Source organism: Neltuma alba, unplaced genomic scaffold (assembly GCF_004799145.2).
Source record: "Neltuma alba isolate B1F8T4 unplaced genomic scaffold, ASM479914v2 tig00013177_pilon, whole genome shotgun sequence".
NCBI lineage: Eukaryota > Viridiplantae > Streptophyta > Magnoliopsida > Fabales > Fabaceae > Neltuma > Neltuma alba.
Window position 1 is genome coordinate 120,987 of NW_021637487.1, and position 27,156 is coordinate 148,142.

Sequence of the window (27,156 nt, forward strand, 5' to 3'; positions counted from 1 at the left end):
CTAAGGACAAGCATAATTCCTGTTTAATTAACTGGAGAGACTTTTCATTGTCTCTATAAACCGTTCAAACACTTCAGCCAGAAATTAAAGAATTAACGCTAATTAATTTATTCTGGCAAGATAAAGTAAGGATGCTGTTCTCATAATCAAATCAAGAAAAGATGGAAAGCGACTTGGCAGATGGAGACGGATCAGGCGAATACTTTAGGTTCGATTATTTTATTTAGATATTTCTTTTGAAGGGCTAAACGGGCTTTAAGCTGCCGAATCAACACATAGATATTCTTTTCAACGTGATAATTATATATGTAAACGATGAGATGGCAGGGGCCTCAACCATTTTGGCTTGTATTTGCTTCACAGAACCATCGTCCATTGATGATAATGTCTCTGAAAGTGTTGTTTTTAATTCCCACCCCTCATCTGAGCCAGAAAGCAATGCCCCACTTCTCTCTAATTTTTGGATGATTTTCAATAATATTTTGTTCCCACAATCCTCTGTCGAGTAGCCATCATATGACAGTTTTAATACTAAAGTTGCTCAAAGGAGTTGCAACCATGGTGCAGCAGGGAGCCTTCTGAGAGGAAGGCTTCAGATGTAAACAAGCAGGCAATATACTATTAACAGAAGCTTTTCGATGAGATAACAGAAACTTGGTCACTCATTTGAACGCATTCAGAGTTTCTTATAGGCATTTACAAATGCGTACGTACCCAAACGTGGAGCAGCAATGCACCGTTTCATTATGAGGTTCAAAAGTAATCAACATTTAAATATTTACCAGAAGAATGCTTCAAAGCAGTGGCAGCCATCTTTTCAACTGTGAGAGCTTTCATGGCCTGTCTGGGGACCGCCGGAGGATGAGTGCAGCGAATGAGTGCCCAGTTAACATTGTGAAAGAATGGATGTTGTTTGATTTCAGTAGCTCCACGTCTATAAGCAAGACGATGCTGTGGCTCTTTCACAAGCAAGCCTCTTATCAGGTCTCTAGCAGCAAAGCTGACACTAGGTGATTCTGGGAATCTCAAGGGCTGACCCACCACATTGAGCAGAGTTGCTCTAGTTGCTGAACCTTTGAACGGCGTTCTACCAAACAGAAGCTCATATAAGAATATCCCAAAGGTCCACCAGTCTACAGCACTGCCATGCCCTTCTCCTTTGATAATCTCTGGAGCCAAGTACTCATGAGTGCCCACGAATGACATTGAACGTGCATTTGTTGGCTCTGCAATGAGCTCAGGAAGAGAGGCCACTGGATGATGCATTTCATTTCTGGTTTTCAACTCCTTGTCTTTCTTGGGCTTTCCAGATCGGACTCTAGGTGTGAAACATGCAGGTCTGATGCAATCTGGCTGCATGACACATGTTGGTTGAATGCACGCAGGTGGAGCACAGTGTCTTGAGGCTTTTGTCTCCATGCAAGAGTATGATGATCTTACTAGAGTTGGACTGACAGTGCACCTCAGAGAGAGGTCGAAATCTGACAGCATTATGTGACCATCTTCTCTCACCAAGACATTCTCAGGTTTAAGGTCTCGGTAGATGATCCCCATCATGTGCAAGTACTCCAAAGCAAGAAGAACCTCTGCCACGTAGAACCTGCATAGCACAGTGCAGATTGATGAAATGACAATACATATGGTGGAAACATCTCTTTTCTTGTCCAAACTAATTAAACATGTATCTAGACCAAAGGACGACAGTTCAGTCAAAAAGTTTATAATTCGACCAAGTTATAGGATAACTTGTTTCAAAGGATATCTGTACATATCCTAAAAACAGCAGCGAGGTTACTGTGACTGACAAAATCAAGAGAGATTTGTGTGATTTACTCAAAACAACAAAGAAGAAAAAGAAATTGAAATTCAAGTTTATTTTCATTGGTGTATTGTCTCCTACGCAGGCCATAGTGACCTAGTTACCAGCAATATCTTAATTTATTTGTCATTTTGGCAGCCTTAGAAGGGCCGAAGGAATGACTACTATCGCAAGTTACTAGTGGGGCTGTATGAAAGAATGGCAGATGATGGGCCTCTGGAATAATTACTATAGGAAGCCATTAGGGGGGCTATATGAAAGCATAGCAGACTTTTTGAAGCTGATAACCGAACCCAGAAGTTAATGGCGACAACTAAGACATGCTAGAAACTCTGGATAAATAACAACAAAAACTGAAAATTATTTGGGTCATACAAAAGCTGATCGCTTTTTAAATAAATGATACACTGACAAGTGCCATTCATGAACTTTCTGTAGGTGATAGGGAGCCTAATCATGGCATTCACAAGACAGAATGAAACAAGTTGAGAGGAGAATTACTAGAGCAGACGCAAAAGTAGTAAAACAAAATAAAGCATGCAAGGAAGAAATTTCGCCTATTTTGGCTGACATTCTCGAACTTAGTTGAAAACCTCAGTTATCGTTGTTTTACTGGGAAAAAAATGGATTTTTCATGGAGTTAGTGATAATGGTGGCAGTGACAGCAGACATCTAAAATTTCACATCTTCCTTAGACAGAGGCCTGGGTTTCTATTTGTATCAAGAAAACCTCTCTGCTGATGATCTACTCTAACCTATCGAAAAGAGAACTTTCCTGAGTCAGCACCTAGTACCCTTCTGGCGCAAGAGACATTTGAGTCCAGAAGGAAAACGGAACCAAAATATCAACCTCACCATTTACCAATCCTTGCTTGTATATGCGCATATTAGATGCATAAATTGCAGAGGATTTTTTTCAGGAGAGGCGAGAAGGGGAATGGCTAACCTGGCAGCATGCTCTGAGAAATATTTCCCGGGTTGTCTTTGCCTGAGTGCATGCAGGTCCCCACCGGGGCAGAACTCCATTACCAAGCAAGAGAATATCTCTGTCTCAAAGTGCGCATATAATGTGGGCAGAAATGGATGATCCAAAGACTGCAATATCTCTCTCTCTGTCTGAACCCTCAGAAGCTTCTTGCGACTTGCTAGCTCTTCTTTATTCATAATTTTCATGGCAAAATAAGTTCCTGTGCCAGTCAACTCCACAAGATGAACTTTTCCTATGTCTCCACGTCCCAATGTCTTCAACACCCTGAAATGTCTCATTTCCAAGATCACATCGCGTGCTCGGATCGCTTGAATTGCTTCCCATCTTACATCGTTTGCCTTGTGGGGTCTATACAAAGAGCTGTTTGAAGTACAGTTGCTGCTCTCATCACTAACTTCACTCACACTACTCCCTCTACAGATGCTGGTCTTCCTGCTCTCGTTACAATAATAGGAGTTAGTAACTCCACCAATCTCACTTGACTTATCAACACTAACACCTTCACTGATTTCAGTATTAGAAAAACTTTGCTTGGCTTCGGAATAGAAAGTGGCAGAATAGAAGCTAGTCTGAGGACTTGGACAAAAAGTAACCCCTGGATGACAGTAACTCTTGACTGAATCAACCCCTCTTGATGGACCTACAAATTCTAATACGCTGCTACTTGAATCACAATTGGTGGAAGTATCGAATGGTTCAATGGTACAGATGTTCTTCCCGAAACAACTTTCTCCAGTTTCAGGGAGGCTTAAACAGCCAGATTCTCCACCATAGTTGTAATACAGCTCTGACGCATTTGGTAACTCTCCGTGCTGCACAATGTTGGGCTCTAGATAAGAATGCCTTCGATTAATTACACAGCTTCTATGACGGTTGATGGGCATCGTTGCATAGTCATCATGGCCAGTAAAATAGGATGCAGAAGAAACCCCGTGATTTCTGGAAGTTCTTAGAGGAGGCCGGGACGGCCGAGGAATCCAAAATGTTGAAGGAGGATCGGAATCTATCGCAGAAACTGAATTCTGAACCTCTGATAAAGGCGCAACTCCGTTGACAGAAGACGCCATGAAGAAATTCTGAATACGCGTACTCGCATCAAAATTCAATTAAGTAGAGTGAATTATCGGGACGTACTTGTTTGAGAAGCTCCGAGACAAAGCCATTAATTACAGAATCTCCTGCAGTAAACACGTCCTTATAAGTCCTTCTGTTTTCCAAAAATAATACTCGTATGACAATTATGATGGTGGAATTAAAAGATATTAATAAGAATGGCGTTGAAGAAAATTCAAAAAGCGCAAAAAGAATACAACGTCATAGCATCTGCAAGAAACCGATCAAAGATGCGATCACAAGAAGATCATATGAATCTCAACCGTCACAAAGAAAATTGGATAACAAATGGCTGACCAGAAATGGAAGATACAGGACGCCATTTAATCGAAATTTCAAGAAAAAACCACTACGGTGTCTCGTGGCAGGTTCAAATATCTACAAGTTTCTCAAGAGTTACATTCTGGTCGCTATACTTGAGAGAGAAGAAGAGGACTAACCAACAATAACTAGACAAAGTAACCAGCTTAATCCGAAAGAATAATCACAGTACGTCATATCATTGATGCCAAACAACTTCAATTATGATTTACAAGTTCCGAGGTTCTTTAGAAACAATCATCATCTTTCTGGATTTAACGGCTATCTCCTTGAGAAACAGCAGGAATGAACTTTAAGCAAAAACCATAAAGAAAGGAACGGAGGTACATGGGAAGGAAAAAAAAAGCACCAGATGAGTGAAGAAAGATGGACGTCAATGCAGCGAACAAGCGGGTACGCTTGATAAAAACCACTCGCAGAAAGTAGAGCAACTTTCGCTTGTCTTTCTGCACCTCCGAAGAGCCTCAAATTTGATCAAAGGCAGTAAAGAAAAAAAGGAGCAAACTAATAAAACCAAAATAGAAAGAAACTCAGAATCAGAAGACAAGCTCTTGTTTTTTGTTAATTTCCGTTGATTTTCGTCACAAAGCGGGCATTATCGTTGATGTCCCCTCCAAAAGATAGCCACCTTTCCTGGCTTTCTTGTTCAGGGCTTAAATATCCTTTATAATGCGCTTAAACCATTTGTTTTAGACGAGTTAAAATCTCATTTCAATTGTTGGAAAATTATTTATTTAAAAAAAATAAGTGGGCTTGCCGGCTTAACTGTGTAGGATAAGTGAAGCGGACCAACATCTGAAGTAAACGAAACTGGAACAAAGGCTCATATAGGCTGGTTTGATGGATCTTTATTTTTTCAAAAAAGCAAAAAAGAAAACATGCAACAACTATGTTGACGAAGTCAAATGTCAAATTATAGACCGACATATTAGCATTTCTATTTAGTGCTTTAAATGTCTGATTTAAATAATTAACAACTATATAAAACGGTATCCCACACATGAGGTCATGATATTTATAACTTAACAATATTTTTAATGAGACTATTAAAACAAAATGAAAAATTTTAAAGCCAAAATAATAATTAACAGAAATTACCCTACATCTCACGATAAAAATTCTAATTCACATGAAAAATATTCATACGACAAAATAGTTCCGCTCAAATTGGCAAAATTCATTTCTTGATTAATCGAGTTCCGATTAAGAATTTAACTAAGATCCTATAATCTCATTCAGGCTGACAAACACAGTATTATTACACCGTAAAATTTACATTACATCTACGTGGCCCAATAAAGAGAAAGCACTACATCTAATGTGGGAAGAATAGCAGGGGGTGGGCAGAGTCTAATACGTATTTTGTGGATTAATCCTTCTTCCTTCCCGCCTGTAGTATGGAGTTTCATCAATGGTTCTCCTGACATAGTCCACAAAAGGCTGAGGCGTCCGTGGAGATTTGTCATTTATAACATTAACGCTGCTTCGATCAGGAGTACTAGGAGCTAAACTGCTCGACGTAGCAGTATCTCTGGCTCTGGGTTGCTGTGATCTCCTTGGCGTGGCCTTTAGTACCCAGTACAGTAACAGTAGACCAAGCCCAAGCATGATTGCCCAGCTGGCTACATCGATGATGGTCGGGGATGGTGCTTTTTCTACGGGTTTACAATTCACGTCTATCTCCGCTCTCTGGCCTGTAAAACAGGAAAGCAGATAGGCTAAATTTTACCTGCAACAGTTTTATGTCCTTTCCCTTAGGAAGGCTTTGCTTAAGGGTGTCATTGGCTAGCATCAAAATTGTGGGCTACGTATACTAACCAGTAGCTGGCAGGGTAATGGAGATTTTGTCTTCGAATTTTTTGGCATTCAGCAGTTTGATCTAAAACAACGGATTAGAACAATCAGTAAAGAGGAGATTTTACATATAAAATGATAAAATCCACTGGAACCGTTAGTTTTTCAGGTGAATTTTTCAGCATTAGGAATTATTCAAATGAACAAAAAACGTTCTTATCACAGTTGTTTCTAGAGCAGCCACCACAGGAAAATAAGTAGTCCAGATCCTCTACATTCACAAAAGTGAATACAGGGAAAATGGACGAGTGTAAAGCTAGGTAGACTTCATACACACCCGCTTTCTCTTGAATCACTCTCCACAAATACATAAATGCATAAAGAGAATCCAATTTGCAAATTAAGTGGAGAATGGTTAATGTAATTCATAAAAAGAATCACGTTTAACAGAGAATAAGGGAATGGAGACCAACTGCAAAAATTTTAGAAACTCAATGAAATATTTTCGAGGGCTGGATGAAAACTTGTCATTTTTCAATCCATAATTCACGACAAATGAATGATGGAATATTTTGAACCAAGACAACTAATGATTCAATGGTGGACACTGAAATATTTTGGAGGTTGATTTCAAGTCCGTCATTTTACTCCAAATAAAGCTCTGGAACAAGGGTAAGGCCTCCCTCAAATTCCTTTCCTGTCCTTTATTCTCCATTATTTTCCATCTAATCATAACCTAAATAAACCTCATTTTTAAAATTGTGACATCATTTTATGGAACGTGCTGACATTCATCTTGCTTAGGATAAAGGTAAGGCACCCCATTGAATTCTTCAAGGCATCAGCGAAACCTCATTAAGACATAAAGTACCAATTTCAAGATCAGGCAATGAGTATCATATTTATGCCTTCGTGGTTCCAGCATTTGAACTTAGGACCTCCAAGTTAAGCAATGGTGATCATAATTAAAAGCACTCACCTCATACTGCGCTGACCCTCCCATACCAAAATCTTCTTTATGGATGAGATTGATCTCAAATAAATCTGTGTGACGCCAGTGAATTTCAACATCTATCACAACAAAGACAGCTAAATGTCAGATCACTAATGAAACATTGGTCACTCAATCTTTATAACATTCATGCTCAGTGTTATGTGAATATAAAAGCAGCGTGTTCGCAGAGCCTGCGTGGGTTGGATCATTGTCGCCTACTAAAACACATGCATCTCAACAACTCTCCCCCATCCCAACCTTTTTTTTCACAGAGAGAGAGAGAGAGAGAGAGAGAGAGAGAGAGAGAGAGAAGCAGGCGTTTGGTAGGTGAGGGAAGACTTGTAGTCATCTTGGCCATTTGAATTATGAAAGCGAAAAATCAAGTAACCTAACCCACGTACTTTGAAGCTCTACCGAGGCATAACAGCTTACCAGTATTTCCCAAGATGGTTATGCTAGTTTTGTTACAGTCTGGCGTCAGATTCAGCTGCATTGAACTCTGTAGAAATAGGGAAACAAAAAACAAAAAGGAACTTTTATTGTCAAATATGGTTTTCAGAGGATCTAGTACTTTAAGATTTAACAGTTTGAAGTGTCACATAACTGCACTATCTAAATAGCAGGCGTAGCCTAATGAATCAAACTTCTGTGACATACAGATGTGATCATTCAAACAATGGGAAAACAAAGGAAATAAAGGGCAATTTTGCTTTTCAAGTACGCCATTACCTTGCTCATCTCCATTATAGAAAATCCTCCAATAAAAAGTGCTGATGCAGATCCTGAAGCAAGATTGGCTCCTTTAAGAGAAGCATAAATGTAGAGAGATATGTCCGGCCTCATGCCTTCCGACCTGGGTACTGAGTGCACCAAATGCTCTGGTGAATAAGGGAAAAATAGGCAATAGGAGGTGCCAGTATCCAAGTCCAGCCATGGCTTTGTGTGCCTTCAGTTAATACACATGGAAGATACTATTCTAAGAATGAACTCATTGGAGGAGGAACTTAAATAAATAGGAGTAACGACAAAGAGATACCCAACAAATGGTGGATCCACTCTACAATCAAATGAAACTCCATGACTTGCTCTCGATGCTCCAGAGTTTTTACCATAGGTGTCCCTGTTAAATAAATTCAGACATAAGAGGCGTTAAGGTGGGGTCATTCAAATCAAGCGAATGGCTTGATTTACAATTCTCAAACCTGAGCTTCACAGAGAAATTATATCCTTTTGAAGGGTATGGTACATTGGTTAACATCTCTTTTGGAGCATCCACAGAAATAATATCTCCTTTCAATACTCTAACCGTGGTATGCACTTTCAAACTTTCATGTAGGAAAGACACTGCCCATAATTAAGAAGTTCACAATAAGGACATGATATAATGCATTTAAAGAAACAAACCAAGACAATAAAAAATGTAGGAAAATAAATTTTCAACATCCAGCACCTTGTGCTGAGCCTTCCCCAAGTGCTTCAGCCATTCCAGATAGCCTCTCCACGGACATCACACTCCCATTTGAGGTAAACCACTGCCCAGAAACATTATCCTCTAAACCTGTAAAAACAAGATGGACTGACCCCATACTTCCCACGAAAATTTAGGTAATAAAAATGTAAAATTTTTAATAGCTACACCCAAATTGATACAATCAATTAGTTTGCCAACCTGAGGAACGACATTACAAGTCCAAGAAACCTCATTATACTATTTAATGAAGCCATCCAACAAGAGATGACATTTCGTACATAGAAATTTCACACATTATGTTTTATGTCCGACTGATATGAGAAAAATGAATTAACTACAAGGGTTCAATAAAGCCTCACCTTTTATGCTAAAGTTAAGAGGACTTCCAATGTGAAGGACTGGGTTTTGAGGATTGATATGGGCACCAACTCTAATCTGAAAAGTTCATTGATTCAAATAAAGCAATATAGTAGAGAAAGACGAGACAGGCCAAGATGAAACGATTAGTGGAGATAAGGAATTTTGATTAGCACATAGGTTTACTTCTTCCGTAAGTAATTATAAATAGATTGACTTATATTAGTATCAAACAACTTCACATACGAGATCGTAAAGCCGCAATATTTCCAGCCATTACGAGCCATAGACTCTGTCTCATAAGTATTTTCTGAAGCCTTGTCAACAATTGATCCCACCAAGAGGGAAACCAAAAAAAAGAAAACAGAAAAAGGGCAATAAAATTTCGTAGATGAAATGAGTATAGAACAACAAAGAGATTTCAACATTATAAAGAAAAGACACAAAAGGGAAAAGGTCCCTCTCAATCAAAAGAGCTTTATTCATTTATAAATCAAATATTAAAATTCATTCCCAGAAGAAGAGATGGTCGAAACTTCTTGCTAAGAGCTCTCATATTCCTTGACCAAACAAGCCAAAATACTGCAAATTTAGCACAATGGCATAGCCTATAACCTGCAAAAATTGCATCTAAAATAACTTGTCCTTTGTCCAATAAAGACTTGTTTATTTTGAGGAAAAATGAAATTAATAAAAAAAAATTTCAGGTTTTTTCTTGAAAAGAGTTTTCATTTTGGAATAAATTTATAATTTTCGCTCCATTAGGAAATTTTTTTGTGGAAAATTTTATTAGAGCCCAAATCTACATGTTGAGATTCCATGATGGTGTTGGCTCAGCATGAGTGATTATAGCGGTTGTAAGATTATTATAGAGAAATAGAAAAGATGATATGAATTTCTTGTCTATATTATTATGACCAGGAAAGGAGTATACATACAAGAGGGAGGAGCCTCGTTATTAATGGCTCATGATGACAGAATAATCTCCTAACTGAATAACTCAGAACAGGAATGGTTTCTTGATTATTTTTAAGAAAATTTTTCGATAGAAATTTGTAGAACAAATTGGGAGATCTATACTGACAAAACACACATAGTAGTATTTTCAAGAAAAATTCCCCAAGGGAAAAATTTCAAATGAAACAAACGGAACCTAAAAGAATATACTTGATGGTGATTACAACTAACACATCACAAGCATAGTCCCTATTCAGCTAGAACTTAAAAGAGTTATCAAACCCTTCATGCATTTGACCATTACATTTAGTGACAATAGTTAGAAATATATAATAAAACCATTGACGGTCCTTCTATAGGATAAAATCATTCTTAATATTTTAAAGAACAAAGAACACGTCTAAACAGAAGATTATAGGCGGAAAAAAGATGCTTACAAGCATGAAATCGGATTTTTGTGGAGCTTCACTTGGTGAAATACGCATGAGAGCTTTGCCATGCCGAATTGCCTTCAACCAAGAATTAGTCAGCACAAGATCTAAATAAGGTAACATGGCTGAGAAATGTAATTCAGCAGCAAAACCAAGTACCACACATGAGAGGATCCAGTCTATGTTCCAAAACCATGAACTCAGAGATACGCTTTTCAACATAAAAAGCTGAAGACAGGGGGTTTAGTTTGGTTCTAAATATAAAATATCAATTTAGTTTCTCTCCCCAATTTAAACTTTTTTCCAAGCTACTCATATTAATTGCACATATGAAAGGGGTTTCCATCAAGAAGTAGTTCAAATATAAATGATTGAAGAGGGTGTTTTCATTTAACAAATAACTAACTTAACTAATTTTCTTGATTTATGCAAATTAGTGATCTAGCTCCTATATTAGAGATTGAAGGGGGTAGTAAAATTTTGTGTCAAATCAGCTGGTTCTTATGCAGTTTATTGGAAAAAGATTACAATCAAGTGAGGCTTATCATGGAGCCATCAACAAACCTTGAGATGGACATTGCCTTTTACATCATTTGAAAAGTTTATGCAGACAACATCAGGGTAATTAGTATCAGCATGAAAAGGAACTGCATCATACGCTTCATGAAAAGGGTTTCCTGTTCAAAGACAACACCACAACGACAAATAAGGACTCTTGCTCTCAAAAAATGAAAACTTACATGTATTTATTATGGGGGCAACCAAACCTAGAGCATCATAATAGCTTGTTGGGATTTCAAGTTCAGCGCCAACAGTAAGGTCAATAACATGACGCGAAACCTTCTTACTAGTTGTTCTTATTTGAGCCACCTAATCATAGCGTAGAAATTAGCAGAAGTGAATTGAAACCAGAAAATGGAAAGACAGAAAGGAAGACCCATGCACAACATATGTCTTGGCCAACGTGTCTCCCCATGGCAAAGCAACTATCATGTCAATAAAATGGATCAAAATACAAAGCTATCACAATGAGACAAGTAGTAATAAAATTTTATTATGATAAAAGAAGATATTTTATTAGTGAGAACAGAGAAGAGATACAAGTAGAAGATAGGTAAAAGATCTCTTCCAAAAGCAAGTAGTATAGAGCAAAAGCAAGATAGCCAACCTCTCAACCTATTAAAATATAAAGTCTCTATTAACAAATAGTGCTTGATTGGCTAAATTAATGCAATGTATGCTCAGGAGAATATCAGCTTTAAACCATTTCATATGCTTACATAGTCGGGTTAAAGTTAAAAATATGCGGAGATGTTGTGGGAGAAATCAGCACGTCCAGAGGATAGACGGTGGAGGTCAAGATGATTAACACTCTCATGTCACGAATTGTCTTTGTTGAATAGACAACATGTAGCCCACCCCAAATATACGAAAAGGATAAAAATCTCATACCTCAGCAACCTTAACACATGAAGCAATCTCTGTTCTTCCTGTGGTGCGATCTTTTGCTTGAATGCATGCTAGATTATTACTTAAAGTTGTCTTTATTCTATCTCCCTCAATGAATATGGAATCTTTCTGCAGAGATTCACTTCTCTCCCCGAAATTTCTCAGTAAAGAATAGTTGATAATTCCTTTGTGACTCTGACTATCTAGTTGTGTATAACTTTCAGAAGATGAAGGCAAAAGACTTGTGGATGTATAGTGGGGAGGAAGAATCCAGGTTATCGGGAATCCCAAAGCCAAGGGTAGATCGGGCACCACAGTTATTGATAAAGATGAACTGTAAAACCTTGACTGCATCTTTGATCCAGAAGTTGGAAATTCACATGAGAATGACACAGCGACAGTGGACTTGCCAGCAGATCTGGAAGCCAAAGAAAGTCATAAGAAACAGTAAAGTAATATTAACAAGTGATTCTTGTGTACTTCTTCTTCTTGCACTTATCAGCACTATATCTTGCAAAAGGCTTAAGCTATCAGAAGACGATTAAGAATTTCTTTTATCACTGATATGAAGATGAATGTCCCAAAAACATGACAACCTTGAAAAATTTTATTTAACTTCAAGCAAAATGGTTGCAAATCATAAGAAAATGTAGGCCTCAAGGTTCAGCCAATATCCTCAACCAGAAAAAGAAACAAACAGGAACATAACCAATGAATCTTACATCAAGACCTTTAACCCACAAGAAACCATTGTGATCCTGGCCATGAATCATGATCCCTTAACAGGAAATATCACAAGTGATTATTTTGCAAAGAATCAAAAGATTCCAGCAATATATATGGTATTAATTTATTATGTAATCAAATCCTTACCAATGAATCTTACACAAATTTCCAGGATTAAAAGAATACTCAGAACCACGACTTCTATTTAATTTTGACTAATCATGCACAAGGCCTAACAGTCAACTCCTCTCACTCTCATAACAAATTGGTACTCTCACAAAATATGTCGCCAATATATAAAATCCTCAATAGACTGACACTTTCATGGAGCTTTCCCAGGAAAAACTACTTAAAATACCTTCCTATATATATAATCAAAAGTTTGAGTTTCACAGCGACAATTTGTAAAATACAATCTCCTCACGGTGCCTCTTATAAGAAAGTAATTTACCCAACATCAACAAGAAAAGTGACATAATAAAAGAAAGCTTATAAAGATTGATACGACCCACTACCAGTGATATAGAAAAATTAGGGATAACTATCTGGTTGATAACTATAAGCATGCATACCAACCGTCATTTGTTTAAGAAGTATAAGAATGTATACCTTCCATACAAGACTTTAATAAAGCCGAGGTCACTGTCATCCAGATAAATATCAGCTTGACTTGCTTCTGAAGCAGCCAACCAGGTACCATACTTCTCCCTTGAAAACTCTTTGATCCTGTGAAACTCAGTACCTATAAAAGCAAAAGCCAAAGTTGTTAGACAAACTTGCACCTTCAAGCAATATTGAGTCATTGATCTACATGGGCAGTATAAAAATAGTGTGATGGCTAGGTTAAATTATTTTGTGGACTGATTTTGCATTAGCTTGCCTACGGGTGTCCTCCACTTAGTTCTAATAGCATACATAGGCACACAGGAGCCAGATATTGAAAGTTTGTGATCCCATTCAATTCTTCTCTCTTCTCATACTCATCAACTAATTTCAACTAGTATGAGCTCGGTTTATTTTCTGAGGTTAGAAGGGGCTCTATAGTCACTGGCATGATACATGTTGTGCAGAGTCTTAGGTACATGCAATGGCAGATAGTGAGGAAGTTTCTGACTTGCTATGTGAACTTGGCGGAGTTTGGGTTTTTTCCTTTACGTGTGCAGTGGGTGATGCTTTCTTTGGTGACATCTTTTATGTCATCAATGATGCATTTTATTGCTAAGGGTGTTTGTGTCAGGAGAAAAGCCTTTCTAATGCTGTCAGAGGAAGGCTCATCTCTAGAACCTTAAGCAGTTACACGAAGAAGAGGCTGAGTCTATATGTGGGCGCGCATGCAAACCATGACTTGTGAATAGTATTTTCCTGGCTTCCCTTGGATTCTCTGTTCTTCTAATAGGCGTGTTAATTATTTATGAGGCATTCTCTCTTTTTTCCCTTTTATCTTTTTTATTCAAATATTCAACATGCAATATTTGTACTTTTATTTTTAAGAATTTCCTCAACTTACCATTGATCTTGTACATCACACCAACACGGAGAACTAGGGCAGCAAGGATTGACAATAGAACATTTGGTTAGAGGCTCTAAACCATGTCAAGCGCCATCCCAACTCAAGCTTAAAGTACCAAATGAAGACTCAGAAAAGTTTTATTACTACCTCTTAACACACAAGTATTGTGTTTCTTTAGGGCACATCATGCCTATTTTTCTAGTTTTAATGCATGTTAGAGTTCTTCAATTGTATTACTTTAAAGCAAAATCGGCATTTTGTTAACAGGCAGAAAAATTTGTGCGCACTTGATGAACTGAACTTGCACCCCCATAACAATCTTAAAAGCATGGCATAATATAGCAGTAGTTACTAACTGAAGTGTTCAAAGGAGAAGACAGAATTGTTGATAAAACAAACCTTGTCATCATCTACAGTCCAATGGTAATTTGTACAGAGCTCATAGAAAGAAAACAGATCTCCCTGACAATAAAAAAGTGGATAATATTAAGATTTGAATTACTGTCAAGCCAAACAAAAAAAAAAAAAAGTACATAAATTGGATGACATTTTCCATTAGATTTTTTGCTGTTACCTCCAGAAAGGATGGATAAATTGGCAATTCACGGCCAACTCCAAGTTGTTCACTTTGTGAACGCAATGTAACAGTAGATGGAACTCCTACCCTTAGCGTGCTATGTGCTTGACAAATCACAGTATCGTCATTGACAAAGACTCGGGCAAGAATTGTCTGTTGATAGTAATGATGTCTTGAATTAAAACAAAAATCTTGTAACAATCAAATACATTTAAATGCAGAAAACCATAAGTGCACTTCGTCAAAGAAAACAAATATCAAGTCTAGTTTATTTGCAACAAACAATACGTAGAACTAGTACATGCATTCTACCCACTACTTTCTTTTGGATAAAGAAATGATTTTTGTCAAAAGAAGAAAAAGTATAATCGTGAAGAGGCACCACAATACCCAAAAATATAGGAGGAGAAACAAAAATCCTATTAACTCTTACGAATGTTCATAAACATCAGCCAAATAATCCCCCTGGATACAAGCATTGGCTACCCTCCACTCAGAAGCCATGAAAACACTTCCACTCCACTAAGATGCCTATCTACTGAGTGTATAGGTACATGTACAAGAAAGGTGCAAGGGCCGAAGAGTGCTTTTTTTTTTTCCCAGCCCCTAAGTTCCACCAACTACTTCAACCCTAAATTTCAATGAACCAACTATAGTATCAATAGCTTAAATCATCCCATCGCTAGAGTGACCATAAAAAGTGGACGAAGCATAGGTTTGAAGCTGCTACATTGAAATATGATCATTACTCTGATGAAATTTAGTCAAAAGGCGTTCGGAAGGCAAAACTTGATTTACATCAGTAGGTTGCCAGCTTAACCAACATGATTGATAAACAAAGAGCATTACAAATTATCAGAGTGAGGAGATCATGCCAAACATCAAGACAACAAAGCCAAAGATTGAGGACAAGACATTTGGACAACTCAGGACTATAACTTACAGTTATTATCACAAATAACTCAATGCTCACTCAGCTCTTGATACTATAACTTCAAAATGAAAAACCTAGTAAATCAACAATGTGCCAAGTACCTCAAATCCAAAGCATCAGCTAAACTATGCTATCAACATGAAGACAATCTATCACATCAAAATCATCACAAGTGGCTTGTGCAAGAAAATCAACTAAACTAAGGATGAAAAAAGAACAAAGAATATGTATTATCTTTTTATATACAACTAAAAGAAGATTTAAGGTTGAGAAGGCTTTTGCATCTTACAGTATTCCCTATTGAAATTGCTGAGAGCCGTCCAGAATATCGATCAATACTCGCAATTTTATCATCATCAATTGCATATTCAACATGGACACCAAGGGCTGGGCCTCCCTTCATGGTAACCTGAGCAGATAAACGAGTGCTGTCATCATAAATGTAACAAATTAAGAATATAAACTTGAAAGGACACTACTCAATAGATTTCTTTCTATAAACTCATGAATTTCAAGGTAATATATATAGTACTTGCAATCTGAAACATACCACATAAGAAGCACCAGGTAAGAGGAATATACTATGAGGGAGGATTCTTGGTTGTGCATAGACCTCCACTTTGACAGCTTGGCTCAGTATCTCATGTCCAGAATGCTTAATGGAACTGACCTGGTTTTCATGAATAATCAATAAGATTCAAATTTTCAAGTTTCTTTGAACCTAGACAAAGATCAAATTGACTGAGATAGGCAATGGACATACATAAAGGGTTGTAATTCCAAGAAGTCTCCCTTTGATTTTAAAACTCGGTGCCGAAACACATCCGTCAACAAGACTTGAAGAACCACCATCATCCATGAGTTCAATTATATGATCCTCGATGTGTACCCTAATTTTCATGTAAACAAACTGCATCGCAGGTTCCACTCCATTCAGTTTTATACTCAAAAAAAAAAAAAAAAGGGGTGGGGGTGGTGGTGTGATTCGGTCTGACATATACATGTGGGTTACCAAGGCCTAGAAAATTTACAAAATAACTGCCTCCAATGACCAGTTTCATTTTAGAACAACAACGTCTATGTCCAACATGCACAAGAAATTGAGTATGGCTTTTAAAACAATAGAAGGTAACAATTTAAACCTGAGAAGCATGAAAACTCCTTCCATCATTAGTACCAACCAATAGGTCAATAGTTTGCAAACTTCCTTCCTGAAAACATCAGAATAGCACATGATGTAGCAAATTTAGACCAAAAAAGCAACAAAGAAACTTCTATAGAAGGCATACCATTAGGCTAATCTTATCTCCTGACATAATTTTAATCCACTCTATATCTGCAACTTGGACCTGTAAAATTGAAGGCTCAGAAAATCCCACAAAATAAGACACCACTTGATAACACGAGATGGCATTGCCTTTGCAAAACTGAAAGACACAACTTGAAATTTTAAATTCCATTAAGCTGGTACGTCATAGTTTTTCTCACTAGATCAAGCTCAGTCAATGCTTAAAATTGTAAGAGTTAACCTGAAAGCAGAGTCTTAACTAGAAAAACGACCATATGCCCTATGGAAGTAAATGAAGCACATATTATCAAACTGCAAAATTGCACACTGAGCCAAGTTGCAATTATTAATTCACACCACCAAGTAATAAGCAAGACATACATAAATTGCAACACAAAAAGGTTAGCCATTCTTATTTTGTAAAAAGGGGGCCTGCCTAGTCAAAACTAAGAGTTGTGATTCATAAGCAAGCATGCAGAAAGAAGCATGGATTTGAATAACAGACTAGGTGTTTCAACTAGATGATTGGTGAACAAATTAGCTTTCTAGTCCTCTCAAGCAGTTTTCTTTTGGTCCAGTCAAGCCAACTAGACCAAGGATTCACAGAACTGGCCAGTTTGGAGGAAATACGTGGACTCAAGCATGAATAGGAATCAGCAGCAAAGTACCGCCACTAGGTTTGAAACCCAGCAGTGGCGTTTGCATTTGAAGTTGACAACCATTAAGTCAAGTTTGCAGTTGTATTACATATGCAAAACAAGTCTACGTTATATAACATTCTTTCATTAAATATTAATTGAAAATTTTACCACATAACTGTTTAGAAAGGGTTAAATATACTCGCAGACTATCATTTCAACTAATATTATTTTATGATTGAAGATGTTTCGGTAATAAATATTCTATCAAGTAACATTGTGAAATAAGAGAGATATTCAGCAATATTCTAGATACAATAGTACATAAATTTAATCATTTTCATCTTGAACTACTAATTTCTAATTTCTAATATGATCCACTCTTTCCAAATAATAGATTATTTTTGGGCTCTTATTGTTGTAAAAGACTATCATCATCATCATCTTATGTGTAAGCAAAATCCTCTTAAAATAAAATTGATGTAGAAAATATTATCTCTCTATGAGATTACTTAATTTCAGTCAGAATTGCTCAGGGCTGGATGTTTTTAAGGAGCATGGAAGGCTTTCAAGGATACAAGATGATCACTCAGACATGCCCTAATGTAAGAGAAAGAATATATTATAGTTTAATGAGCTGGAAGAAACAAACTAGAGATAGAAAACCGTATAGTTTCCTTACATATTAAGCAATTCAACTCGAGAGAAAAATGAAGCTTACAAGTGCAGAAGCTGTGAGTGGAGGTGTTAACCCAATGTCAAACAGAGTCAGATTAGCCATCCCCGCTCCTTTAGGGGAGAGAATTAGTTGTAAGCATTGTAATCCTGAAGGAGGTTGGATAAATTCTACCACTTGAGAATCATTTGTAACAGCTTCCAAGAAACAGCTTCCACCAGTAATGGACAAATTTATCTGGAAGCAGGCACATGAAATAGAAAAGAAGCTTTAAGTAATAATTATGATACATAAAAAACCGAATACCAAGAACACAAAACATTAGAAAATATTAGCATTGCAAATATAAGTGACAAAAACATATAACACAGAATGAGATGGATACCAGCATTGGGGAAGAGAAACGATTCTAATATTTCACGCATACCCTTCCTACGGGATAAAGTCAAGCAATATAGCAAATGCCTACATATAATAGTGTTACCTTTGCATCAGGATTGAAATAAAGCAAGCTGAATTCTGGATCAATTCGTAGGCTAGAAACGAGCTGGATCATTGAAACAATGTCAAGATAAAAGTAAACATTTTAAGACAAACAAAATGATAAGATAAATGAGCAGCAGTAATTCATAATGACAATCAGAACTGAAGAAAAGAGATTCAGAACATGATGATTATTTGATTTTAATCGTAATGTGTAAAAAACAAGCCTTAGCTTGAAGAACAATTAATTCCAGCAAGAAGTACCTGTAGACGAACTGCATCTGTCAGAATAATTTCAGATTGAGGATAATGATGAAAGGTTGCACCTCGCAAGCTATCATGAAAGCCAGTAACAGTTGCACGAACAATGCACTAGAAACAAAATTCAATGCCAATATTGTCACCCATGCACTAATTAAGAAACCAATATTATCAGCATCACCTTGAGAAGGGGCCCCAAAAAAAAGAGAGGAAGAAACAAGACTTAACACAAAGGAAGAAAGAAGAAATAAAAGACTCCAAATAGAAAAAAGAAATGAAGAAAAAGCCCAAAAAGAAAATTGCTTCATAAATCCACAAGGGACAGTCCCGATAAAATCCCTAACTATAGATCAAAAGTGACGAAAATTAAACAAATTCATCATCACATTAGTAGCAATATGATCAAGAACAAGAAGGGTGCATATAAAGAAGTTAAATGATACAAGGCAAGCCAAAATAAATAAATTTTGAGACACTGTTTTGAAAGCAACTCCAGTCACCCAAATTAAGACAAAAAGTTTGATAAACAACTAGTTGAGGTAACACTGCGAGCAGTAAATAAAAAGATAAATACTTCTTTTACGTACCAGTCCCGATTCATTTCGCAAGACCAAAAATCTCTCCCAACTGTTTGACTCCACTATATCATAAGCATCATCCCAAGATGCTAGTCCATCACAATTGTAAAGTCCCCAACTCAAACTGAGAGAAGATGAGTTTGCAAACGCTTCTCCAGAATCATTGATTCCAACAGCAGATAGCCGAATAGTGCGCCCATTTGCCACAGTAATGGGCACATCACGCAGTCTCTCTGAACTACGATCAGCTAAGATCGCTGCTCTAATAACATCACGCTCATTCACTGAAATGCACAGTTTGCTCAGAAAAGTACATAGAAGGGAAATTTCAAATATATGTTTTGAATCACTATAACAAGGATAAAGAAAATAATCTTAACCTGGTTCATCAGCTATAAGTACAATTGAAGAAGGAATGCTGCATGTAACTGACAGCCAAGCTTCAGACACAGAAGGCAGAGGATGGTCTTCCCCTGCCAAATTCCCACGTCTAAAAAGAAGTTTCTGATTCATTTGAAACCAGACAAGGTTAGGGATTACAACCTCATTAAAGATGAATTAGGAAATTATCTAGCAAGAATATAATATAAAATCTTACGAAAGTTCCAAGTGTTTGACAGAAAACCCGGTATAAACTCCTGCTGGCAGATGCCCGATGCACAAAAACTCCGGTTCCAATCAAAGCATCATCTTCATTTGGAACTTCCACAGTTTCAAGGAAGTCAATATGTTTGCCCCATGGCTCAGGTCCACCAATTAGTAATATATCTAAATTTGATCCAGGCACAAGATATAACTTCTCTAAGTTATCTAATTGCTTATTAGCTTCTTCTAGAGCCAAGTCATACCAGTAACCACCAAACTTGTTCCCATTACTCGCCTGATATACAATAAGAGGTAGATATGCCGCAACACGCAAAGATGCCTTGAAGACAATAGGTCCATGAAGAGAGTGGTCAAACTGGTGATATTCTTTAGAGAGTGTGGCATGTATCAGAGCTTGACCAGGACTTGAAACATAAATATGGACCCATGAACATGGGAAGTAACCAGTGGTTGAAAGCAGCTGATTATGTCCCAGTGTTTCCAAGTATGACAACTCCTGAATTGCATTGACAATGACAAAAGACTCACTTCCAGCCTTCCACTTTATCAAAGAACTAAAGGCATCACATCTAGTGAAATAGGCACCTGAGATGGACAAATCAAGATAAGCAAAAAGGCAAAGCAGGTAGAGAGGAAATCAAATTTCATAATATCTTGTCATATGGTATCACCATTTGATGATTTCATTGTGACAGCAGCTTGAAGATGTGATCCAACAACAGTTTCCACTGGAAAATTACGAAGCATAACCATAGCAGATGGGACCGAAACTTCAACAATCACCTACAAAAAAGTACAATGAAGAAACAAGATCATGATACAACTTGTGCAGATATCAAAAACAAATTGACTAACATATGAATATACCATGTATGAATTGAGAGAACACAAATGGAACAAAGAATTTGAGACTGAAAACATCTCTCAATATTTTCTAATTAGGAAAAGTGAAAACATCCTACTATCTACAAATGCCAGAACAAATACCACATTGCACGATTGAGGAAAGAATATTGATTGTTCTGATGGTTTATAAATATAGCATATAACTTCAAAACATTTTTGCCTTCTATTATTCACATGAAATATAACTCAGAAAGGAATGTCTTTTGTTAGCCCCCTCTAAAAGGAAAAAATTTGAGCCTTGTAAAACCTTTCTGGAGAAGGATGAGACTATAGAGTGAGGGTTGGTTACTGAGTTCTAAACCATTAGCAAGTGTTTCATGACTAACCAGAAGGACATTTTTTTCATAAAACAGATACCAAGAGAGGTGCTAATGAAACAATGCACAGTGCTGGGAGAGAGATTATAACATAACGGAAAGAATAAAATACAGTACCTAACACTAAACAGGCATCTCAATTTATTATTTAAAAAAAAAAAAAAGACCTACTGTAATTTGATTACTTTTCATCTCTATGCTATGATTTAGGAAGAATCCAAATATCATATTGTGTAACTCACATATGAACTTCGTGAAGGGGGGGAGAATCAATGACCATATATTTGATGTAGAACAAATAGAGCTACATGTTATTTTGGAAAGGAAAAAAGAAAAAGAACGGGACTATCCATTTATATTACCTCATCATAATTTAACGAATCATGTATGGATAGCACCTTAATAGTAGCTTTACCAGGCCTTCTAGCCTGGACAACACCAAGAGCTGACACAGATACAATCGATGTGTCTGAGGACAACCATTTATAGTCACTGGCAGCTTCTGCACAACCTATAGCATGTTGTGGGGCAAAAAAGGGACATCAGAAGTAAATAATGTCAGAAACATAATAGCTTAGTTGCTCCCAATTCCACTGAACAGGGAAAGCTACCAACCTCCTATAGCCTTTAGCTCCACTTCCTGATAAACAGAAGGGACCCAGGGCAGAAGTATGCTTCGTGGCTGATCACCTTCACCACTCAAACTGATCCTTACTTGATCACAAACCATGGTCTCCTGCACAACCTTGATAACCTAAAAGATTTAAATAAACAAGTGAGATCTCCTTTCTTTCAGAAAACACAAACCCGCTCCACAATAGTGACAGATTAGAGTGTTCTAGGAGGCTGATAAGTCTGCAATCAAGAAACACAAACCCTCTCTATATTCACAAACAAAAATGAAAAAATTACTGACAGACTAAAGCATGAATAAGATAGTTGCAGATATGATCAAAATATAGCTTATACAAAAGAAAGAAAGAAAGAAAGAGGCTGTGCATAGTACGGAATCAGAGAAAAATATAAAAGAACTAGAAGAAATAGTCATTACCTCCTTTCTGTCAACATGCCCATAAGGATAGCTCAAAGAAGCTGTCAATTTTCCAAGTCCTGGCGAATATGCTTTCAACATTTTAGGATTTCGCCAGCCATGTTTGACGGCAATGTCATCCAAAGCCCAAAATGTCTTCCCATAATCAGACTGATCATCATAAATCTTAACATCATCGTTCTGCATTGTGAGGAACAATCTAGTAAGTAAATAATAATTAGAGGAAAAGCAAGTGAAAAGTTTATATGAGAGGATTAGGATCGATTACAATAGAAATGTACAATACAGTCATTTCATGCATAAAGCAGAAGTAAGATTAGTCAAGGTAACTCAAAACAATGATGACAAAAGGCACTCCCAACTTTTTATCAAACATAGGCATGAGTCAATACGGAAGTATTAGGATTGTGAATTGCCAGGATTAAACCATGCCCTTTGATAGGGAGGATTAATTTATCTCAAATGCTTGACCGACCTCTTATGGATTAAATTTAAAAAAATAATAGATAATGTGAAATATTGGGATATATTCTATTTTAACAGAGGAGAGAATGGAAAAGATCAACTTGTCTTCCTTAAAATTTTATGAGTCTGTCATTGAGGAAGTAACCAAGTGGCATAGAGAGATCCTTTCACTTATTTGAGAAAGTAACCAAGTGGATAGCCAGATCCTTTCACTTATTTGATGCATAGCAGTTTGCTGGAGAGTAACAGGAGTCTTTTAAGATGACAAAATCTTGCTGAAAAAGATACATCAAGAAATTTTGAGAACTTCATTTGTTAAGCATTCTCTCCATTTAAAATCTTCCCTTGAAGGAAATTTCCTCCATCTATCTGGCTCCTATAATATGAATTACCATTTATCCAACAACTTAGGCCATTAGGAAAGGAGCCTAAAAGATCATGCACAACACACAACAGTTTTACTATTGCACTAGTGATGCTGCTCATAAACTAAGATTAAAAAAACATGGAACAATACACTACTATAGTATTGTTAATACATTGTTCCCCAGAATTTTATTTTGCCTACCTTGAAAGCAGCCTTTCTTGTGAACTAATAACTAACCTATTTTACGAGGCAGTTGGTCCTCATAAGAAAATGCCATAGTAGATCTAACATATTGTAAATATAATCATTGGCAATATTTAAACATGTATAACAGGAAAATACCACTACTGGATTACCGCATTCATGGATAATTTCAGCTTTATAGCCACAGCATGCAGGGAAACCAGAACGAGGCTACGGCTGAAACTAGTTGAAAACCAAAAATCAATTTTCCATTTTGAGGAGAGACCTGAGACGATAATTGGGCAACTTGTGCCAGCATAGGCCTTTGAAATTCAACAGACTAAATGTCAAGACAAAATGGAATTCAGAACATTAAACAAGCAAGTTGTCCTTAACTCTAGACATTCCAGATTAGAAATAAAGAGGCTACCCGCAAACCAGAGAAGAAAATTAACTTTTCGATACAAGTGCTTTGCCAATGCTAGTAAAATAATAAGTAGGACCATACATGCTACCTCTGTAATATAAATCTCTTGTGCATCAGGACCATGAGCAAAAACCTTTATCTGGATAAGATATTGATGGCCAGATATAATGTACCAACGGGCCATGGAAGGAATGGGATTGATTCCTTCAACAGGATCACCAGAACTAGATAAAGGTGTTATATATAAACAAAGAGAATCTGGTAGGACCACGTTCAGCGAAGATACTTGTTCATGACCAGCAACCCTTGTATCTTCAACAATGACAGTGGTCATTCCCAGGTTTTGTGCATGTACTAACCCCCTCATAGTGTCAACCTCAGCAACTGATGTATTTGACACAGACCAGACATGATGTGGTGAAGGTAAATTGACCACTGCAAATGCCACAAAAAGTACTGGTAAAGACGGGTCATGAAATGCTGACCTACAGCATAACACAATAAAAAATATAAAAGAAACCAGCAAGGACAAGTATGCAAAATGGTTAAAACTTTAAAGTAAAAGAGAATAATAGTTAATCAAAAGCCATCCTTGTATTAATTCTGATCAAAGGCACAAAAATCAGTATTGTGGTTTATGAGTAGTGTGGCTTCCTATAATACAGTGGGATAAGACCTGTTGTTGTATTGGTACTGCCATTGATGATTGATTATTAATAGCAAGAAGAAAACTCCATAGGAGGAGGGGAAAAAATCATACATAAAATGACAGCAAAACAGTGTCCCTGCTATTAATAATAAACAATTTTAGTAGCTAACTATGTTTTGACAACATAAATCATAATCCCACAACTATAAGATTACAATCCTAGAAGATTGCCATGAAAATTAAGCACCCAAAAAAAAAAGTCAAGGAAGAAAATAAGTAAACCTTGAGGAACATTTCCACGGATGACTTTAAGGGTATAGGGAACGAGAGCACCAACAAGAACAAAAACTGGTGAAGGAGGATCCAGTGACATAGCTTCTGCTACAGTTAAAACAATCTGATCAGCCAAATTCTTAAACTGTGGCTCAATCAATTGCACTGAAACATTCTCATGGCCAATCTCATTTCCCTTCACCACAAATATATCTGAAAATACACCCTGCACCACAAGACCAGATAAAATAGTAAAATAATCATATGTTAACATTATAGCACAGTGTCTTAACTCATTTAAACCTATTAGCATCAGACTTACTTTGTCTTCAAGTTTTATTTGTATATCTAGGTCCCCACAGAGTCCTCCACAATCACTAAGGGGGGAATCCTTTAGAGGAACATTAACCAGGTGATGAGGCAGTTTATTGGCTTCAGGAATGAGGTGCCACATGAACTGTAAACCAACCAAGGAAGAAAATACATTTTCTGCAGTACAGTAGACTAATGATATAAATATGCTGAATTCTCCCCGGATAATGAAGAAAAGAGAGAGGAAATTGAAATTAGTTTCAAATATGACTGGAAAAAAATAACAGAGAGACAATATGATGTGTTCGAAAGAAAAAGAAGTGAGATGAACCAAGCTATAATTTTTAAGCCAATCCTGCAATGAGATTCTTTCAATTACTGATTGAAAGGTCATTTTTAATTTTTCAAGGGAGGAAAGGCTAGCAAAGCATGTTTCAATTAAATAACTTTGTAAATGTAATAAATAACGCATCTTAATAAAAACGTGATCATTTAAAGTATCCACTTATACACACATTAGCATTTAAATTTTCCCTACCCATGAAGACAAATAAAAAATTTATGAATACCTTCACTATCAAAGGCTCGGACACGAAGTGTGGCAAGCCCATCTAAATCAAGCTTAACGGAATTATGAAATATCTGGATTCTGGATATATTGTCAATGAAGACTTTGCATCGAATCATAATTCCAGTATGCACATCTGCAGCATAAATAGCAGTCTCCTTTCTACCGCTATATGGGGCAATTGATCGCAGGCTTGCACTGGTTGAGCAATCGCTGCTTGAATTATATTCAGGTAAAACAGATAAAATATCATGATGATCCCATGACCTGTAAAATTAATGAAGAAATGTAAAATATCAGGGGGGGATAATATATTGTTACTGAGAAAGGAAGTATATTAATGGAGGATACAATATCTGCAAGAGATACATATCAAACCATTCTTGAGCTAAAGCTTTTAGGATCAAGCAGTCCATGACATGGTACCATGGCCCTCATGAACAAATGGTCTCGAATTCAATCAATCCTTATACCTTCATTCTCCTCATTAATATTACATAAAGTGAAGGTGAAGAGAACATATGCTTTGTTCACTGTTAAGCCCAGAGGACATCTGGGTGAGGAGGCATGTTAGAGATACGCATCAATAATATTTCTTGGCCTACTTCTATAGTTTAAACTTTTGAGATGAAGTGGTCCTTGATGATATCCACTTGGAAAAGGAGCACAAATAGGAGCAAAACTGGCAATAGGAAAATATCATCAGTGCAGGGCCCTTTAGTCCACCCGACATACTAGCCAAAAAAATAAAAAAAATCCTTGAAAATGCTTGAAAGTGAAGCACCAAACAGAGGCCAAGTAAAAGGTCCTATACAATATTAGGGGTTAAGAAAGAAAATTGTTTGAAAAAGTTAAAGCATCACTTGCATACAAACTAAATGAGCTGCAAAATCATTTGTTTCTAAATCAACAAAAATACGTCCAGACACTGAGAAGAAACCTTCTCTAAACAAGCCAAAAAGCCTATTATATTCCATAGCGTATGTTACACTGCATACTTATTGATAATATTTTATAGCGTGTGTTGCTCAGCACTAGAATATTGACACCATGACACATAAGTACTGTTGCAGCTGTCATATAGCTTCACCACAGCTGAACTGTAGGAACAAGTTATTGTAGGCCGAGCTACTGGCGCTATACATAAATAATGCAGTAACATCTTTAAAGTGATTTTGCAAAGGCTGGTATCAGAAATATACTCAACCCATTGTTGAACGATCAGCGGAACAAGCTTGCACAATCAAAATAAAAAAGTACAGTACATACCATACAGCATTGTACTAGCAAAGAAAATAAAATCCACAAGTGATTCATTAATTCGAATAATAAAGAAAACGAAATAAAAACCAACCATTTGAAGCAACCGTCGCTTCCTTGTAACCTGTACACTACAGGATAAGTCATTTTTGGCGGCAAAAGTATATTAACATCTGCAATGTGAGGACCGGAACCAGCATAGGAAGTAGACTTCTCCGGCCACACTCCTAGTCCCAGAAGAAGACAACTGAACAGAAGGAGGTTTGTCATCTTCAAGTCCATTGGGATCATCACAACCGACGATGAAAGTCTACCGGAGCTTGCATATGTTGCATTTCGGATTTGCGATCGCTACCACAACGGTAAGATTTTGAGTACAATTAATACAAGGGGAGTAAAATGTAAGC

The 27,156-nt window shown here is 36.9% G+C and overlaps 2 protein-coding genes across 3 annotated transcripts; both read right to left on the reverse strand.

The window, feature by feature from the left end:
• Positions 1 to 621: 621 nt before the first annotated feature.
• LOC114735092 (protein kinase PVPK-1-like) lies at positions 622 to 4,732 on the reverse strand. 2 transcript variants are annotated; one of them, XM_028922748.1, is made up of 3 exons: positions 4,591 to 4,732; positions 2,766 to 3,985; positions 622 to 1,600 (listed from the first exon to the last, which is right to left on the reverse strand). In XM_028922748.1, the coding sequence occupies exons 2-3, from the start codon at positions 3,872 to 3,874 to the stop codon at positions 754 to 756; spliced, it is 1,956 nt and encodes a 651-aa protein (XP_028778581.1). In that variant the 5' UTR covers positions 3,875 to 3,985; positions 4,591 to 4,732; the 3' UTR covers positions 622 to 753. The 2 variants fall into 2 exon arrangements, with proteins under 2 accessions (XP_028778581.1, XP_028778580.1); XM_028922747.1 differs by lacking the exon at positions 4,591 to 4,732 and adding an exon at positions 4,361 to 4,414.
• A 603-nt stretch (positions 4,733 to 5,335) lies between these two features.
• LOC114735103 (nuclear pore complex protein GP210) lies at positions 5,336 to 27,156 on the reverse strand. Its single transcript, XM_028922769.1, has 38 exons — positions 26,844 to 27,156; positions 25,491 to 25,756; positions 24,932 to 25,098; positions 24,619 to 24,835; positions 23,776 to 24,122; positions 22,246 to 22,425; positions 21,810 to 21,948; positions 21,557 to 21,705; positions 20,643 to 20,754; positions 19,964 to 20,556; positions 19,746 to 19,869; positions 19,375 to 19,649; positions 18,791 to 18,898; positions 18,528 to 18,590; positions 18,089 to 18,280; positions 16,731 to 16,790; positions 16,584 to 16,652; positions 16,205 to 16,351; positions 15,992 to 16,111; positions 15,731 to 15,850; positions 14,505 to 14,660; positions 14,330 to 14,392; positions 13,030 to 13,162; positions 12,393 to 12,472; positions 12,175 to 12,221; positions 11,698 to 12,112; positions 11,013 to 11,115; positions 10,810 to 10,922; positions 10,252 to 10,323; positions 8,860 to 8,935; positions 8,480 to 8,587; positions 8,232 to 8,373; positions 8,066 to 8,149; positions 7,759 to 7,975; positions 7,462 to 7,528; positions 7,015 to 7,106; positions 6,060 to 6,120; positions 5,336 to 5,935 (listed from the first exon to the last, which is right to left on the reverse strand). Exons 1-38 carry the CDS (start codon positions 27,038 to 27,040, stop codon positions 5,592 to 5,594), a joined length of 6,018 nt encoding a protein of 2,005 aa, XP_028778602.1. The 5' UTR covers positions 27,041 to 27,156; the 3' UTR covers positions 5,336 to 5,591.